The sequence below is a fragment of the Neopelma chrysocephalum genome, unplaced genomic scaffold (assembly GCF_003984885.1).
Source record: "Neopelma chrysocephalum unplaced genomic scaffold, ASM398488v2 Primary Assembly neopelma1_26, whole genome shotgun sequence".
In the NCBI taxonomy this organism is placed as follows: Eukaryota; Metazoa; Chordata; class Aves; order Passeriformes; family Pipridae; genus Neopelma; species Neopelma chrysocephalum.
Window position 1 is genome coordinate 11263630 of NW_020897695.1, and position 18681 is coordinate 11282310.

At 38.9% G+C, this 18681-nt stretch overlaps 1 protein-coding gene across 2 annotated transcripts in view; it reads right to left on the reverse strand.

Annotated features, from left to right (window-relative positions):
* The window catches only part of CPNE4 (copine 4), a 232144-nt gene that overhangs the window by 108442 nt on the left and 105021 nt on the right, over positions 1-18681 (reverse strand). For both annotated transcript variants that reach the window (XM_027675534.1, XM_027675533.1), the window contains exon 3: positions 5901-6080. In XM_027675534.1, coding sequence (XP_027531335.1) covers positions 5901-6080 — 180 coding nt within the window. The remainder of the gene's footprint in view (positions 1-5900; positions 6081-18681) is intronic.

Below are 18681 nucleotides of genomic sequence, written 5' to 3' on the forward strand. Positions count from 1 at the left end.
AATGTATTTCCCAGTTATGCTATGTACTCTCTTAAGGTTTCCCCTTTTAACATTGAAATAAGTACAACCCTTAAAGCACCTTTTTCACAGCTACAAGGTCTCCCAAATGAAGGACTGCAATACTTTCATGATATTGCTCTAAGTAGAATGATACAACCAGAGTGACTAGACAAATGATTGGAGAGTTAACGTTTATCAAATGAATCTTGGAGCTTTGTAAATTAAAATATTAGTGCACTCTTACTATAATCCATTCATGTCAAATACTGTAAGCTTCTAAACACCCACAGATAAAATATTAGACCTTAATGACATTTCACCTATGTAGGTAAATAATAAAAGACCAGTTTAAGCATAGGCAGCAGAACTGAAGTACCTCTGGCTCACAGTATAAAAACTCTCTCTTGTTCTTCATGCGTTCATCCTTAGCCTGTTTTTTGACAAAGCAAGATTTGTACAACTCTGATGTACTCATGTTTGTCTTGCTATCTATCCCCCAGCTGCTTTTGAACCCACCTAATATTTTTCATGAATGGTGGCAGTTAGTCACGGATGCATCAAGCACGGTACATTTCAATACAAAGAGAGACCAGATAGTATGTAAATGCCAGTGACCTTAGTTCACTCTCATGGAAAAAAGGTTTGGGGGATGAGTCACAGATACCAAGAAATCCCTTCAAGAGAACTAGTTCAGATGTACAGCTTCATAGTCAAGGAAGTTTCACTCTAACTGCTCACAGAACTCCTGTTTCTTGGTAGAGCCAGTTTTAGTGTTATAATCATCCTCTCTGTACATATGATTCTTTCTGTAACACACACCCCTCTTCAAGCTTTCTTTTGTTCACAATAGTACTGTTCAGCTCACAGTCTATTTACAGCTGAATTATACCTCTCCCTGTCTTTGTGAAAGACCTGAACCTGAAAATAGTCAATTGAAACAGAAGACTGAGAAAAAAAGACATCTCTTTCACAAGAGGCTTAATGTTATTACAGAAAATAGCTTATCAATAGCATAAAAAGTCATTGAATTTAATTAGTATGCAGAGTAGCAGCCCCTTTAGAATTAGTCATAATAATAACTCATTATAATAGCAAACTAAATTTCAAATTATTTTTCTATAGACAGCTACAGTAATTCATACAAAAAGATAAAGCATGTAAAAACAAAGCAGTACAAACTGTACAAGTAATTCCATTAACTTCGGTAAGATTCATCTAAAACTGAAAATCTTACAGCTTCAGAGAGGTTGCAGTGGCAAACCACGAGTTTCCTGGGGATAACTGAGGTGTTGAAAGGGTTTGGTAAGGTTAGGGAGAGTGCTGCATTCATGAGTTGCCTGTGCTCTGAGTCAGCCCTGGTAGAAAATGATATTCACATCTAATAAAGTACACTATTCATCCCACTAATGAATAGAGCAACTTCATTTGAAAGAGATCAAAGGCCAAGTATTTAAAGGTACCTAGATGCCTAAGGAGGCATACAGACACCTAATGAGATTTAGGAATTCAAATACTTCGAAAAAATTGGTCCTATGTCTTTTGCACAGAGGCAGTTGACAGTCTATTAAACAAATATTCTCATACAGACTACTTCAGTTTAATTAATTCAGGTGCAATCATGGATCTTTTAGCCTTTCTCTAATTCCAGAGCAAGGAGATTTGCAGTGGCTGAAACTGAACTAATAATCAGTCAGCATTTTCAAGTGCATAATCTGCTAATGGCATATATTATCAAAAGCACACAAGAAACAATTATACTCATTACTGAGAAGGAAGATTTCCAACCTAATTTGTACACAAGTGTGTGTATGGGTAATATTAAATCTCAAAATAATACTTGAAAAGGTTCTTGACAGGAAAAAATTTACAACTCTGCGGTTTTCTTCTGCTACTAGTTGAGCAAGTAAGGGAGTAACAACATTTTAACACATCTGTAAATTAAAAGAAACTAAACAAGGAATAGAATCCTAAATTCGAAAATGGCAAAGATTAACCGTGGTAAGCACTGAAAGAAAAGCCACAAAGGCTATGCCGACAGAATATGTCACAGAGAATAACCCAGCCCACAAGGCTGGGGTGGTTCACAGCATTTAAGAAATAACAACTTTACTGGTTCCCATAGTTTAATGACATTGCAGGCACAGCCGAGCAGTAATCAATAATGTCTTGGCAACATGAGTTTGTTTAGTTCTCATCAGAAAATGTTTATTCATTGAAATAATTTTTGTGAGTTCTTAAAGAATATATTAAAACTTCAGGGTGAAACTTCAGAGGAAAAAGTCTTTCTAAGCCACCCTCCTGATACCTCATTCCTGTGTGGTTAAGTAGTTAACTTTGGCTATTAGAAAGTTTGAGCCCTTACTGTACTAAATGATGTGATTTTAACGTTCTGTAAATTTTATGGAATATGAAACCAAACAATTCCAATAAGAGAACTTTAGAAGTTCAAAACATATTAAGGCACTAACACATTACGTGGTCTTTAAAGGCCCCTTCCAACCAAAACCCTTCTGGGATTCTATGAATCTAATTTCACAAATATGCTTCCGATTAAGAATAATCTTTGTGAGGTTACAAGAACAACACAGTATAATTTCCTTGCTTAAATAGCTACCATATGACTGTACAACTTAATTGCTAAAACCAGTATTATTAGATATTAGTTTTATGCAGTTACTCAGAAATTAACCGTAAGATGGAAAATAATAACTTTTTTTTAAAATGTATAGGTTTTAGTTATGTGCTTTAGCCTACCTTTTAACAACGTTACTTTACTTAAGCGATACAGCACGGTCAGCTTAATTGCTTGGAGTATGGTACATTTCTTGATGTAAAGTTCCTTAAGAAACTTCATTTTATAAACTACTTATAATTGCAGACCATTATTTTAAGATTTTGCTACTAACCGACAAAAATTTGTCTGCACTTTCAACTTCACTACCTTCTGTAATATTTTAGGGCTTTTTTATCTGGCTGTCATTCCAACTATACATAACACATTTGTTAACATTCTGCCAATCTGCACATTACCAGGAAACTCAAGAAGCTGGAAAACTGGAAGGTAGAAAGAGGCTTTCTGAGTGGAAGGAACAGATTTTTAGTACTTAAAAACACACAAAAAAAGTTCCCCCAAACACCTCACACCAAACCTCCTCCTGTCAAACCCTTCAAGAGATAATCTCCTATTGTTTTATTTGAAAAGGCAACTTTTGAACATGATGGACAAGATAAATCACTTCAAGGAAATGTCTCTATTTAGGACACTGATGTTTTCCTAATTATACCCAGCAGGTATCTCTCCACAACCATTTGTTCTATGTGTTTAAATGCTGTGGTACAGGAAATGCCTGTCGATGCATTTACTCTTCCCATCCAGGTATAACTAACTGCATGCAAGGATGCTGTTAACCACAGTATTTATGAGTAGAGGCACAGAATTGACTTGTCATGGCAAGAGCAATAGAACTAAATCTTGCTGCACATGCAGTGGGATGTTGTCAGAGTGTACTGGTTCAGGATCTAACAGCCTACAAGTCACTGCCGCTATCACTCTCTTGGAACACAGATTTATTTGAGTATTTGGGAGGAGATTACTGACACCTTCCAAATTAATGCATTTCTTCATTGTTTGCATCCAAGACCCCAAATTTCCAAAACACTTGTACCCATCTGGTAGGCTACATGTAAGATTTAGATTAGAAGAAAGAAAACTCACTCTTCTCTGTCAGCTTACTTTATAACTATGCTATTGCCTTTCCCAGCATTTATTATTCCTATTAATTTTGTTTTAGGTAAGAGTATTACGTGATTTGGGCAAACATGCAGGTTTACTTCATATCTAAGTGATGATCTATAAACAGGTACAGGTAGCAGTGAATCTCTTATAGATCAATTATTACCTAGAAGAGAGCATAGAAGTTGGCATTTATGGAGAGGTGGGAGGGGAGTCAGTTTTTCAGACTATGCCCAAAAATCGACAGCCTTCCTTGATGTCTCAGATAAGACCTACTTGAACTGGGAAAGTGAATTTAGAGGCAGGCACACACTTTGATATAAAATCATGTTTTATTCAGGCATTAAAGTGATGTAGAACAACAAATTTATGTCAAATTTATCTCAAGAAAAGCCATGGCTCTATTATCATCATGAAAAAAATATGCTGTAATTACACCAAACAGCTAACCATGAGCGTAAGCTCTGTATGTACAGACTATGCTGCAGGATTTTCAATGCTGGACTCCTCATAAAGGCTTTACTTGGATGACAATTCCAGTGCTACTATTGTTATATCAGTTGAGGAATCATATAAAGGTAATAAACTAGAAAAGAGGGGGAAGGAACACCACAAAAAAGGTTTAATATGAGATCAGAGTCCTCCAGGCTACATTATTGTGAATAGAATTCATACTGTTATTATTTTTGCTTGGTTACCATTAAAATTGCACTGCAACCAACCCAGCTGTGTGCTATTTATAGAGATCAAATCATTATAAAGACATTTATGCTACAGGCAGCAGCAATGACATTTTTCCCTCCCTTCATTTTCAAGCCAATTAAGAGAGAAGAACATTATAATAACATTTTTCTTTGTTTCCCATTCTCTTTGGTCTTATAGGATAGCTTATTTTCATTCAGACACAAGAATTCTGTCAAAAGGAACAGACTTTATAGAGCACTGTAAATACCCTAAATACCAGCATCTTCATATTGAGCTTTCAATTTAGTAAATGCATATATTTCATACTATTTCTCTCACTGAGAGAGCTTTTCCTCATTCAGCATTTGCCCAATAGCTCTGGGAAAAAAAATCAAAGTGATTCATGTGCGGTGAGGCTGAGGTAGGAACAACAAGAGGTGAGAAAACAGGAAACAAAAGCTTTGCAACATCTTCCATGACAAACTACTATGTTCAGAATACAAACTTCAGTGGAAGCACTGCAAAGTGTAATCTAAACAAAAGCACTGCCTGCTCTTATCACACAAGCTGGAGATTGTGTGATAGTGAGCACGGAGAGCAAATTTACACTCAGTTCAGTGAAACTGAGACCATCCTTGGCATTGAGATTATGGACAAAGCAGAATTCTGTGTTATGAAACACTGCATGACAAAAACGCTGCCAGTTAGAAATAAACTGTGATACCTGGGACACTGTAGTGTGCTACCAGTTAGCAGTATGAGAACTCACTACAGACCTGGCTCTGATGACCTCTAAATATCAATATTGTGGGTAGGACTCATCACCTTTAAACTTAGTAATTTAAAAAGTTAGGTATCTATCCTAAACCAGCTGTCTAGACTCTCCTGACAACTGATGAGGAAAGACAGGTATCTCCTGAAGACAATTTATCCTAATCTGTGATGGCTCTCTCAGGTAAAACGAATCAACTGTTGGAACTGTCTGTTTCTCTCCACTGAACTAAAGATGGAAATCAGAAGAGTGACTTAGTCTAGACACCTAACTTCAGGATGACTGAGAGTCAGAGAAATGAATCCAACCCTATTTCTCTATTTGCCACATCACCAGGCACTACCCTCTGTGAATAAATGGTATCCTCAAGTGTTCCTTGGACTTGGAACTTGCTTTAAATCCCATATAATGTTAGGAACAGTGACTTTCTCCCAGATCAGTCTATTTTCCAACACCAGTCTAATGAGCATGGGCTTTTACTGTCCAGAGCCAACCACTGATGCTCTGTTTCCTATAAGCTCTGGCTCACTTGAAGCTGTACTACAGCAGTAAATCAAACCACCAGAAGTTCTTAATTATCCTGTTCAAAGCACCAATTAAGAATTTTGTCATGAATGAAAAACCTCACCCATCGGTCATTTACCAAAGCAATATATTTCATACATATACAAAAGAAGAGGGTCGAGGGCGGAAAATGGCAGCGATACCTACTTGTCCAAGAGTGCACTCCATGCCACCAAGAAAATCCGCTTCCTTCAGCCCATTGTGATTGCTGCTAATGTCATGCACTTCAAACCGCAGTCGTTGCACTTCTTCAAAATAGAAGTCCACTGTGAACAGCTTGGAGAAGACAGGATTTATACAGGTCCGAATCACTTCTGTCCTGTCAACCTGCCAAATCAAAAAGAGGTCACGTGAGTGGTTTCTCAGTGACGGACGACCAGGAGCATCTCAAATATACTTTCCGCCTTTATCACGACTGACAGCAGTGACTATGGCCACAGATACTACTGTTTGCATTGTCAGCAGCAGCTGCCATTTCTGTGCAGGGCTGGTCACCAACACAAGGTAAGGCCAATTTCCCTTGCCTCGCCCTTCCAGCAAGCCTTTGGCAGATATTGGTAGGAACACGGGGCACAGTGAGCAGCCTCCTTTGCAGGTGAGTAACAATTGCCACACCTCGGGCACATACTGGATCAATCTGGTGGCGAGTCAGGAGCTGTGCATAGGCAAAATGACTGTCCTGTGCTAGACTAATAACTGGGAAATAAGCTGTAGAATAACTATAAATTTACATCCCCAGCAGTACCCATCCATCAGTACAAAACAGCAGCAGAGCGATAGTTTTATCAAACTAAATGGAAAAACAAGCAAAGCCCCCAGTAATTACTCATTCTGGACAACTTGCATGATTAAGGAGTGCAGAACAGGATCCATAGCAACAACTTTTCTTAAAGAATACATCAATTTTTTCATCCCCCTAAGTTGCATCATGAGAATCTGATGGATTATATACTGCTTTTACCTAACTCAGAGCCTTAAAACTGCTAAAGAAACACCATCAATTCTATATTGTTAGTTCTTCAAAAAAGTGCTCATAGAGTACTTTCTAGTTCTCTTAAAATGTAGTACTTGGGTTTCCTATTTTTGAAGTAGGCCTTTGCTACCTTTCATTATGATGCATCATTGGTGACACCGTAAGCAATGAAGCAATTTCCTTTTTTCCACTCTCTTTGCCCTGGCACAGAAAAAAACTTAATAATTCTGTAAGATTAAAGGAACTGATCCTGAAATAAAAGAGGTGGCTGGTGCACCCTGGAACAGGCAAATTAAATTGCTCAGAGGAGGAGTGATGAGATCCTTTGTCTGATTCCTGATCAGGAACATCTGTTGTGCAAAAAAATGACAGCTGCTTTCTTCACTTTTCAGAGTTTATAATGCATTAGCCTTGCTAGTAGTTATCGGCAAGGACACAAAGAGTAAAGCAAATCAAAAGCATGGGAAAAAATGAACAGTTCCTGATAGCACAGACTTATTTTAGTGCTCATCAAAGGTGTCAGATTGACAGCTCTGACAGCTGAAATCCTTTAGCTAATCATCAAACAGATGCTACCAGTCACTAAATAGATGCAAACCAGTGCTACCATTGCTGTCTTCTTGCATAGCTGTGTCAATGTGCTCTGACTATGCCAAGGTGAGACCACCACAAAAATGAAAACAGCCTTACTTACAAATTCAATTCTTAATCTCTTCGCTTAGACTAGCTAAATACGATGGTTTTGATAACAGTGACGCAAAGCATAATAAGAACATAACATAAGGTGAGAAAAGATACCAGCTACCTTCATTCAGATGTTGGTCTATCTCAAAAATTTTTTGTTATCTCCACTTGCAATCAGTATGACTTCAAATCACTATTACTGCTACAACATGAAATTTTTCTTATGTCAGATGACTAACCAGTTCAATGGGATGTCCCTGAGATCTCTTCTACGCAGAAAGTGATTTGATTCACTTGCAGAAGAGTGGTCATCTCACGAACTAGTGCATCAGGAGACCCAATAATCCAAACATTTAAACAATCAATTTTAAATCTTTCTTCATAGCCACAGCAGTCTCCTAAACTCATTCCTTGTAATTGTATATACAGTTATGGCATCATTTTAATTGTTTCATTGGTACAGCAGATCTCCTCAGGCAGTAACTGAAGTTTCTGTTATTGTTTCACCTCAGCTCTTCCTTGCTGCTGGAATATGGGGAAAGAGTTCTCCGCTGTGAAATACTGCATGATTTTCACTTGTGCCCAACGCAGGTTAAATACGTGACTGTTCAGGGGAGTAAAGCTCCTGAAAATGGAGGCACAGGTCTGCACAAAGGGACATTAAGGATTTCAGTCTCACATAGCGATAAGACATTGCTTGCTTTTTCCAGCCTGTGATTGACTGATATCTTTCCTTTGACAGACACCGTACTAAAATATAGCCATTTCACTGAATTTCCCTGGTTTTTTAACATTATTGAGATGATACATCAAGCATGTCACAGTATGGGATTATGTGAGAAAAATGTATATCGAAAGAAGCAATGCCAACAGCTCCAAAAGCAATATAAAATTCTCAGCCGTCAGCACCACGCAATAGCATTAACTCTATTAGTCTACCTTGTCTCCAGTCTGCTTTGTCAGCGTATTTCATAGTTACCCTACTTGGCTAGAAAGTCTGGAAGGCTTCCTCAGCATGGGAAGCCTGGCTCCATTTCCGCTCTTTGATTACTGTGCAGCAGGGCTAAGCACTGATAACCAGCTAGAGTGACTTATGATGAAGAAGCAGTGGTGAATGGAACAGTTCAATAAATTCCCTAACTGTCATGGAACACTCTAGGTTAGAAGATGCTATAAGGTATAACCTCCGTTTGACTTCTGTCACATATTAGAGGCTGTTCTTTCTTGAGTATTACTGCTCTCATACTCAACTGTAAAGCCTTACAATTCTCTTTAGAAATGCTGGATGAGCATGAAACCTTAATGAAAACTGGTGAGAATACTATTGCTATGTGCAGTTCATGCTGATAAACATCAAAGAGGTCATGATCTACAGTGCTGCAGACACTTAAAAAGAAAACCAACAAAAAACCCTGACTTGCTTTTGACCACAACAATTTATCCCAATACCTGCAGGGCCTGTTTAATTTCCATGTTCCATGCTAACCCGAAGGAGAGCTTCATAGCAGTCTGACAAGATGTCAGCCTCAAGTCATATGCCCTTAATCCTGTCGTAACCTAAAATCAGTAACAGCACTTCCACATGCACGGATGATGAAAATACAGTTCAGCTTTGCCCAACCTCATTAAATTGAACAGTTAGGAAGTTAGAACTTCTCAGCATTAATGCTCTCCAAAACACAACAAGCAACCACAGTAAATCCTCATCACCTTTGCAGAAGACAGCTTTTAAGTCTAACAACAGTATGTTAGAAGCAGGTGGAATTTACACTATCAGTCTTCTTGCAGAAAACACCAAACTCTTGGTCAATCTAATCCTGCAGACAGGTAGATTTTTCAACAGGACACGGACAGGGGTCATGCCAACAACTTTAGGATTTGCTGATGCCTGATATATGAACCATCTGTTATTTCTGGACTTAGAACAAGGAATTTCTCCAATTTATTTAAGCAGAACAAATTTTCAGAAGAAACAATTGACAGCTACACGCACCTTTGGGCAGTGTCAAGAGGTAAAACTGACCTTAAAAAGTGCAGTGGTCATCTGACAGCACCATCTGAACATCTGTTTCATGGTGCAGCTTTACCTGCACTTTCCCTTCAAGGACAGTTTATACAGAGAAAAGGACTTGCATCTTCACCTCCTGGGATGGACTCACGCTGCTTTCCCTCTTCATCTCTTTAGGTCCTTGTCACTTCACAGAAGGTGGCACCCTGCTGAGCAGCCAGGATTACTGGCAGGCCCATCTGGATGCAGCCACCCTTTGAGCTTCCCCTTGGGGAACTATGAATGACACACAGACACCAAAGCTGGCATCCACAGAGTAAAGCTCCATCTCAACAGCAGGAATTAAAATACAGAAAAGAAAAGGGCTTCTTGCTTTGGGCCTTCTGAATCCTCTTGTCAAACCTGTAGGAAGTTGGAAGCTGGGTCTGAAAGTTGTTTTCTCTCTGTGCTCCTCACATGGATGGACAGTTAGCAAAAATGTTTTCCTGTTTCCCTGTTTGCCCACCATCACTGCTGAAGAGCTGCAAAACTATCTTTTCAGTCAGATAGCATCAAATTAAAGGAAGATGTCTCAAAAGACAGATGAACAAATACTAAAATTCAGGCTTCTTATGCTGTTTATATCTTTTGTCTGTGAGCTGCTGAAAAGTAGTAAGCTTAGCAGAACTCTGATAAACACAGTAATTTCAGTGAGGAAACAGTTCTTCAACCTAGAAAAAAATTTACTGACAAAGAAGTAATTCAAGGGCTGAAGTACAGGCTGAGGATCTCCTCTCCATCTTCCACCATTAGTTGAAAAGTAAAGCTTATTGAAAAGAACCAGTATGGGTGGGATTTTTTTTCTTCTTCTATCAAAATCAGATGAAGTGTAAGCTACTGCATATACAAGCATAAACAAGGATTTTGTAGGTTACTGTCACCTGGTATCTAAGGCTTTCAAGTGACCATAAAAACAACTTTCTCATCATGCCCTTGGGAACAAGGAAAATGGGGAACTATCTACAGGACCTGACGCTCTGCATCTCAAGGCCATGCTTCAGTATTTAGCACAGATGAATTGTGTGGAGAACTGCAAGCCCCCGCCCCCCCCCAGACAACTGGTACCTATCTGCTCTCCATTGTATTTCCAGCAAACATGCAACTAGCACAAAAGCAACACATTTTCAGTGGTTTTTACTTGGTATCTTTGAGGTGAAGAGCAGCCAAGGGTTGTGTCTTCTTACCAAAAGGACAATTTTGGGGCGAAATTTTAATCAGAATCATGAAACAGGAAGGCAATGCTATGGCCAATAATTATACAGTTGCCTCACGAACTAAGGTAAATCTTTGTTCTACAGAATGATGGTCTGAAAATTTATACTGGTGCTGCAGTCTCTTAAATGTTTTTAAAAACCTAGTTGTAGAGCTATAAAAATGCAAATTTCATTAAATAGAGAGGGTGTGTTCCACTATTCAGACCAAAGTCTGCTTTTGGTGGCTCCTACATTTTTAGTAAGTTCTTAGTCCAACAAATTAATCCACTGGTACCTACACATTTAACAGGCTATCAAGGAAAAAACAACAGGCTCTGCTTTCAATAGAAGTAATTATAAAATACTGATTAAATTGAGAAGAATCATATTTTTCTGCTGAGATGACAAAAAGTACAGAGGTGATCTGAATTTTAACAAGACTGAAAATTTCCATGATACAGTACCTTACATGAAAATTTGATACTAAGCAGAAAGCAATTTACACTTTTCTTGGTGGTTCCTGAGGAAATTATTAATATTTTTTTATTATTGACAGTACTTTCACACCATCACATTTCTATTTCACAAATGAAAAGTCATTGCAAAGGTCACCATAATTTATAGCCCTTGTTTTTCAGTTTAATTGATGATTGAAAACAGTGGAAAGAAACCAGTAGGTCTTTAATTCTTTTTGGGTTGTAGAGCTCAAAGCTGAGCACAGTCTTCTCAATGCCAGCAGAAACCTTTTACTTTTGTCTTGAAGAGAAGCATTTAACATGAACAGTTTGAAAATTTTTTGCAATTAGTTTCTTTCATTTGTGTATCTATATAAATATTAGATAGCTGGTAAGTCAAAACCATGAAGACCTGCTTTCCAGCACTGGAAAATTAATATATAGAAACAGCCCAGGCCCCAAGGGGCTTCAGTCGGAAAAACTGAAATTAGAGTGAAACAAGTATATTATTTCTTAGTTGGACAATTCATTAAGAAAGCCCCTTTCTCTGTTTAGAGCAACTGACTGGCCTCTGCTTAATTACTTTTAGTTTTTCAGTTACTTTTCATTGCTCATTAAGCTGAATGTTGGCAAACAGCTCAAAATGCTGCTTGTAGTTCCTGAGATTGGTGCTAATAACGCTAAGGTCATGGGTTTGATCACCATATGGGCCACTCACTAAAGAGCTGGACTCAATGATCCTTGTGGGTCCCTTCCAACTCAAAATATTCTGTGAAATACACGTCCACCTGTGAAATATAGTAAAAACTCTCTACACAAATTGCAACAGATAAATTATTATATGTACTATGTATAAATACTTTGAGACGTTCCCGGGTGGAGTTGATATGCTCATAGCTTTTAAAAGGAGAGAGAAATGTGATTGTTGATAGGTATTTGCATATAGTTTATCTCATTAACTCAGAAACAAAATATAACATAGCTATAACAGTCACTGCACAGACAGTCACTCAGTATCTGCACTTGAGGACCTGTACTGAAGCTTGGCAGACTCCAAGCAGTTTCAGAGTACAGGTTTTAGAGTCTCATCTGAGCAACTCCAAGCTCTCGCAATCAGAAAATGTGAAAAAACCCCTGTGGTGCAATACAGGCTAACTATTAGTGCCAGACAAATCATGATAACGTTGAATGCGGACATAGTTTCATGGGATTGGAAAAGACGCTCAATCCCCAGTATGATGAAAGCAGGACCTAAACTGGTTGGGAGTTCCTGTGCCATGGGAATCGCCAGTTTTCTGGAACAAAAGTCCTCTGAGGAAGCTACACCACTCCCCTTTAGCTTTTGGACCACGTGCGGTTGTCATTGATGTCCTTGGTAAGTCTGGGCTTTCTAGGCTGCATAAAGATACTGGAAAGTGCGAAGGTATCCCTCTCACTCACTGTCCTTTAGGAAATCTCAAATACAAGAGAAAAAAAACAAGTGCTCAACTAATGCATTAATACAGTCACACTTCTCCTGAATGCAGTAGCTACCAGATTTTAGTTTACTATCCTCTGGAAAGAAACATCTTCATTTCATTCAAATAATTCTGGCAACTAGTGGACACCAGTTCTTCTCAGCCTAATGTCATGAAACCCAAATATTTTGGGCTGGAGGGATAATTTTTAGTCACGGCAATGAAAGCAAACAGATTAAAATTGTTATCTTGTTTGGAGACTTTCATGTAATTCCCTTGGTCTCTAACGGTTTTCCAGCTGCATTTGTCAATTCTGGGAGACCTCTTCTGCCGTGATTCTGTTATGGTTGGATGACATTGATGCACTTTGGGTAGATTATGACCCAGTCTTTCCTACCAACAATATTTTAAAAACACTCTTCTATAAAAAAAAAACACAAAAAAGAAGGTAAAATATTTAATACAATATATAATAAAGGGTGTTTTAAAAAATGAAAATAAAAATATTAAATATTAACATGCTATTATTAATGTTAATTAATTTATAAAATCTATAATGGTAAAATATTCAAATTATTAAAAACTAAATTACCCTTAAAATTTTTTTTACTTTTTTTTTTTTAATAACAGACTAAAAGGCTAATTTGGCCTAGTGATAAACTGCAAAGCATCAAATATATACTCATCCAGTAAAAAAATAGAACGTGTGGTTGTATCATAGGGAATGAGTCATACCTATTGTGTCCCTAAAGTACCGAGATGATCAGGCATTTTACAGGGAAAGAGTGTGCCACTGGAACATGAACTTTGGTTAAACAAGAAGTCAGCCAAAGAAGTTTGATGAAACTTTTGCCTGGAAGGGTTTGAAAATAAACCAGCTGCTCCTCCTGGACACCAGACCAAGGGCTCAGCTCTGTCTGATTTAGACCAGAATCACCAGCTTTGGTCCCTCACACCACTGGGGATCATCTGAGTCACCGGTCTATTGGCTATTCAAATGGCTCCCTCTGCATTCTGTTTTCTATATATTATGACATACTTATTCTCCCAGAGATACGTATTGCAACCACCACATGACTTTACCTTTCCTGACCATAAGAAATGCCTCAAAATGCCACATACAGCCTTCAGTTTGCTTGACACATGAATGCAGTGCCATAGCACTGGTTCCATGGGAATGCCAGCTGACCCCCAACACCAGTGCCAGTCCCATCATGAGGTGCCAGGAAGGGACACCAGGACACCAGCACAGTAGTGCCTCTGGGTCATTTGCTGGTGTACCAGTGAGCCCCAACTGCCAGCTGCATACACACACATCACTGACTGATCCCCAACCTGTCCTGGCCTCTTGGGTTAGTCACTGTCTCAGCTCAGCTGCCGGCACTGCTTTGGCTCTTAAGGGGAAGCACTGATGAGTAGAGGGGTTGGTGAACTGTTGAACTGAGACCAGCTCCCTGAGGAAGCTTCTCATATGAAAAAGAGGAAATCTAAGAATGTGTCATCTGCAAAGGCTTTCACTTAAAAAGCGCTCTCACTTACAGCCTGGCCGGTCCAGGCTCAGGAATGCTGAGGGAAACATGTAAGCCAATTTTAATTTTCTTCCTGTGAGTTTAGATTTGACATAAAGCATGCAATAGCAAAGAACTCTTAAATTTTAACTGACAACAAAACGTAAATGCTGCAGTTTCTCTGAGGCTAATTGCAGAATTTCTTCCATATGTAAAAACTGTAAAACATGAAGCTTTTTCCGATCTATTGACCTTGGTTTATAAAGGATGATACTTATCGCACCAGCTGCTGCACTGTGAATATTGAAGCCAGTTTTGAAGAGCCACTTGCAGAACATTTCAGTGAACCTGAAAAGCACCACATCTCTTTTGAGTACATTATCAATGCGGTATAAATTAAGGTCTTTCCAATGAACAACGATTAACTGGACTGAACAGGGAAGACCATGATAAAGTAGTGAGATAGCACTGTCTTTTGCAGAAGATATTTTAAATTATTTTACATTTAACATGGGAACACTTGTACTTCTGAGTTTTTGTGTGTAATATTTAAAGTCCTACTAGAGATCAGAAGGACAAGTCTGAAGAGAAAACATCAAATCAGGTACTCATAACTGACTTGGGAAACTTCTTCACAAGCAGTGGAAATTCCTGCAAAGCAGCACAAGCATTTAATCTCACCTGGGACATCCAGGATAGGCTCCTCTAAGTGTTCAGGGATCTCTTTTGGCCCCCACTATCACTGCCTGGGGCAGTGCTCATGCCTCAGAGGAGAGGTTTGTGAAAGCCCTTTTGTCTGTATCCCTGCCTAAGCCATGAAGTTGTCCCCATAATTAGCTATGAACTATCACTCAGGGGTGACCTAACACAATACCTTCTTGGGCACCCTAAAATTTAGGCTCACTTTTCCAAATAACTAGTTGCTTCAGGGCTTTGACTTTTATAACAATGTTTATTATTTTAACTAACCTGAGGTAGGCACAGTACTTTGGATTGTACTATCCATCTATGAGAAAAGAGTCAGCACTCCCCAGCAGGAGGTACCCCTAACTGTAAATACTATGCCAGACCTTTGATGCTCTTCATCAGCTGAGGTGGGTGTATGGCTCCATCTTCTTACAGGACTCTCTGTGCTGATGACATGCTGTGATCATAGTGTCATTGACAGAAGATTTTCCAAAGGCACTTGAGGACCCCTCCCTTTTTATCTCCCATATCTATCTGCTCCCCTCCCAAAAGCGTTTCAAGTAGATTTCTGTTCAATGTGAATTGCCACCTGTCCCTCTGATTTTACTGCCAGCTGCCATATACAGCAAATTACAACAGTTCAAGAGCTACTTTTCTGCATTAACACCTGACTGAAAACCATAAGCATTGAGTTAAAGTTTAAAAAAGATTGAGCAGCCACACATACGCTCTCCTAGTGAGGAACCCCAGCAAACTCCTCAAGACTCCCTCTGCACAAGGTCAGATACTGCAGGAGCCGATATTCTGAAGGCCACTCCTTCCAGAGTGACCATGGCCATGCATGTGTTTTGGAGCAGACAGCAACAACAGTGCTGCCCTCTCCTGTGCACCAGCTTACCTCCTGCAGAGTCATTAAATAGAGACAAGCAATGATTATGCTACTCCTGTTAGAGTGTTCAGACAGCAAATGAAATTACTCATGTCAAAGCCCTTTATCTTATTCTGGACTTCACAAAATAGGCAGCTATAGAATTTCTAGTATTAAAGAGTGCATCTTCTGAGGTCACACATCCTGACCCAGTCATAAATAACACAGAAGGACCTCATAGAAATCACGCAGTGGCAGGAGATATCCACGTGCTGTGCTCACTGCCTATTTGACAAGTGCTCAGCAAACATTAACACAAGTGGATAATGACCCACATCAACTCATGGGGATAAGGTGCCGTAACTCACTCAGATGTGATTACACTGGCATAAGAAAAAGCAGAATTAACTGTTTCACTGAAGACTTTTGAATGCTACCTCGAAGCTGAGCTCTGAAGCCTGGATTCTACATCTTTCTCTAATTTATATCCCAAATACAGCCCAGACGTTCAAAGACTGTGGTAATTGCCATTTACTATTCTCTAACCTTCATTTGATGTTGAGAGCTTCAATCAAATATTCTTAAAGTACGTGCCCCTGAGGAACAGGCTTTCTGTAAAGGACAAACCCAGTCCTCCGAAGTGGTAATGAAAACATTCACATATTATACCATTTAGCTCCACTTTCAACTTGCCACAAATTGCTAGCAAGCAGAGCAGTGCCTGGCAGCCGTCTGAAAGTCAGAGCACTATGCAGCCGTTTGAAACCTCTTCAGCCATATGTTCGCCACACAGTTACCCTCACAGGTTAGAAAGTGACTCTTGGGAATAGTCTTCACTGATGGGGTTTCAATTTCATTGTTGTTTGGTTGCTCAATTTTAGTCTCTTGTAGAAGGAAACACGGCTTTGTTGGTTATTTCTGTGCAAGAAGGGTGAGTTTTTTATTAAGGTATGCATCAAATACTTGGCTGCTTTTCCCCATACACATGATATTTTAATGTCTCCTGATCAGCTACATTTTAAGTTCCTTATTTTAAAAGGAAATTTTGTTTTGAATGCTCTTTTGATTCACAATGCAATTCATGACCTTGCCTGCATGAGAGCAACAAAAAAATGCTACAAGAGGATATGATTTAAAATGTGCCAAGTACATGATTTTGGGGTTTTTTTCAAGTGCCATTGCTTGGGAATCCTCAGTTCATGAACAGAATATTGTACTCACACAACTAGATTCTGCTGCAGCATTTGGCTATAAAAAAATTAATTCAAACTTACTCTAATCAGGATTCAAAGTAACTATTTGCTAATTCCACATTTCATTACTCCAGAATTAATATTTGGTATTGCCACCTTCAAGTAATCTCACATCCCGGGCACTGTGCTTCCACAGCATTTACAGACATGTTTCTTCTTTTCCTGATGTCCTGGAAGGCCAAAGATTCAGAAGATTGACAAATGTGTTGTTGTGCCAGCCCATTCAAACAGAAGAGCAGGTGTTAGGTGCAGTTGAGCAGTAGTTAAGCCTGCAAAGAGACCTTTAGAAGTGTGCAGGGTGGCACAGGATTGATCAGGAGACAAATCTGTCATCACACAGTTTCTCAGGAATGGGATGATCCTTTGCTCAGTGAGTATCAGTATGGCTACACTATACTAAGTAAGAAATCTACACTGCTTCAGTAATTTGCTCTTTAATTAACTGACTATAAATAGTATTTTGGTAATTTATTTATACAGAGAAAAAATTTCCTGTCTCAAACACTCAGGTAAGTTAAGCATAACTAATATAGATTCTCAGATGGGTTAATGAATTATGTCAATTGATACAGGCCTAGTCAAGTTGTTAGTTTAAGAAATTAATTTTCTAATGAAGCGCTCATAATTAAAGATTTAATAATTTATTTTTACTGTTGTAATTCAACTGCTAAATCAATTATATCATGGAGGTATTAGCAGCAGGAAGGCAATGTACTATTACACAAGATACACAGTGTTTTACCAGGCTTTTCTGAATTCCTATACCAGAACTAACAATTTACAAGGCCAATTTAAACCAGCTTGGGTCTTCCCACACAAATGGGGAATTTGGACCATGTGTTCAAATGACTGTCCAGAAAAATAACAGATTTGTTGTGACTGAAATCCATTATAAACTACTCTCACTGCTTTTTTCCTTTTACACATGCATCTTATGAAGCTTATCAATGGGGTTCCTGTTTGCTGAAACCATAGCAGCCCAACAGCTCGATCCACTACCCAGGAACAGCAGTGGAAGCCTTTCTGTGAACTACTACAAAGTCCAGGAAAATAGGGTATGACCTTATTTGGTTTTCAGCCCAATTACACTCCCAAGCACACATTCTGGCATTGAATAGTACACAACTCATTAGAAGTACAGAGCGATTTTAGCTGAGCTCTATTACAGTTTTGCAGATAACATCCTATCAGACTCCTGACTTGGGATCTGTTTCGTTTGTACTGCGAGGATCTCAGTGAGTTATGGTTCCTGTATTTATCTGGTAATATCTAATCCAAAATGATTTCTGGGAAACAAGATCCTTGTAATCAAGCCTGATGTGCATGCTAGCCAGAGATATATAAACTCAATCTGACATGACCACAATTTTCCCTCCCCGAGAATGACTGCAGCCAGGGATATGCTATACACAGGGACCTCCTTTACTACATCTCACTTGCCTACACAACCACCTCAGGCAATAAGCAGCCCAACTGCTTCCTATAACGGCTTCAGGGTCTCCTGGAAAGTGTTATGACTTTCAGCTGCTTGTAAATAATATGTCCACATACATCAGGTATGTACAGCACAACATACACATTAGTCTATGACTGGTACATACACATTCACTATGCCTTATAAAATTGGTTGGTATATGCAGAGCTGGGAAGAGGTTCAGTTGTGCAGAGCATACCAAATCCACCCCAGTACACCTCTTGGCAACAGCAGAGATGCTAAATGTTGATTTTTTTTTCAACTGGTGAGCCCAAGATTTGATCACAAAAGACAAGTGTTAGTCTTGTGGTACTTCCATTAAGTGTACG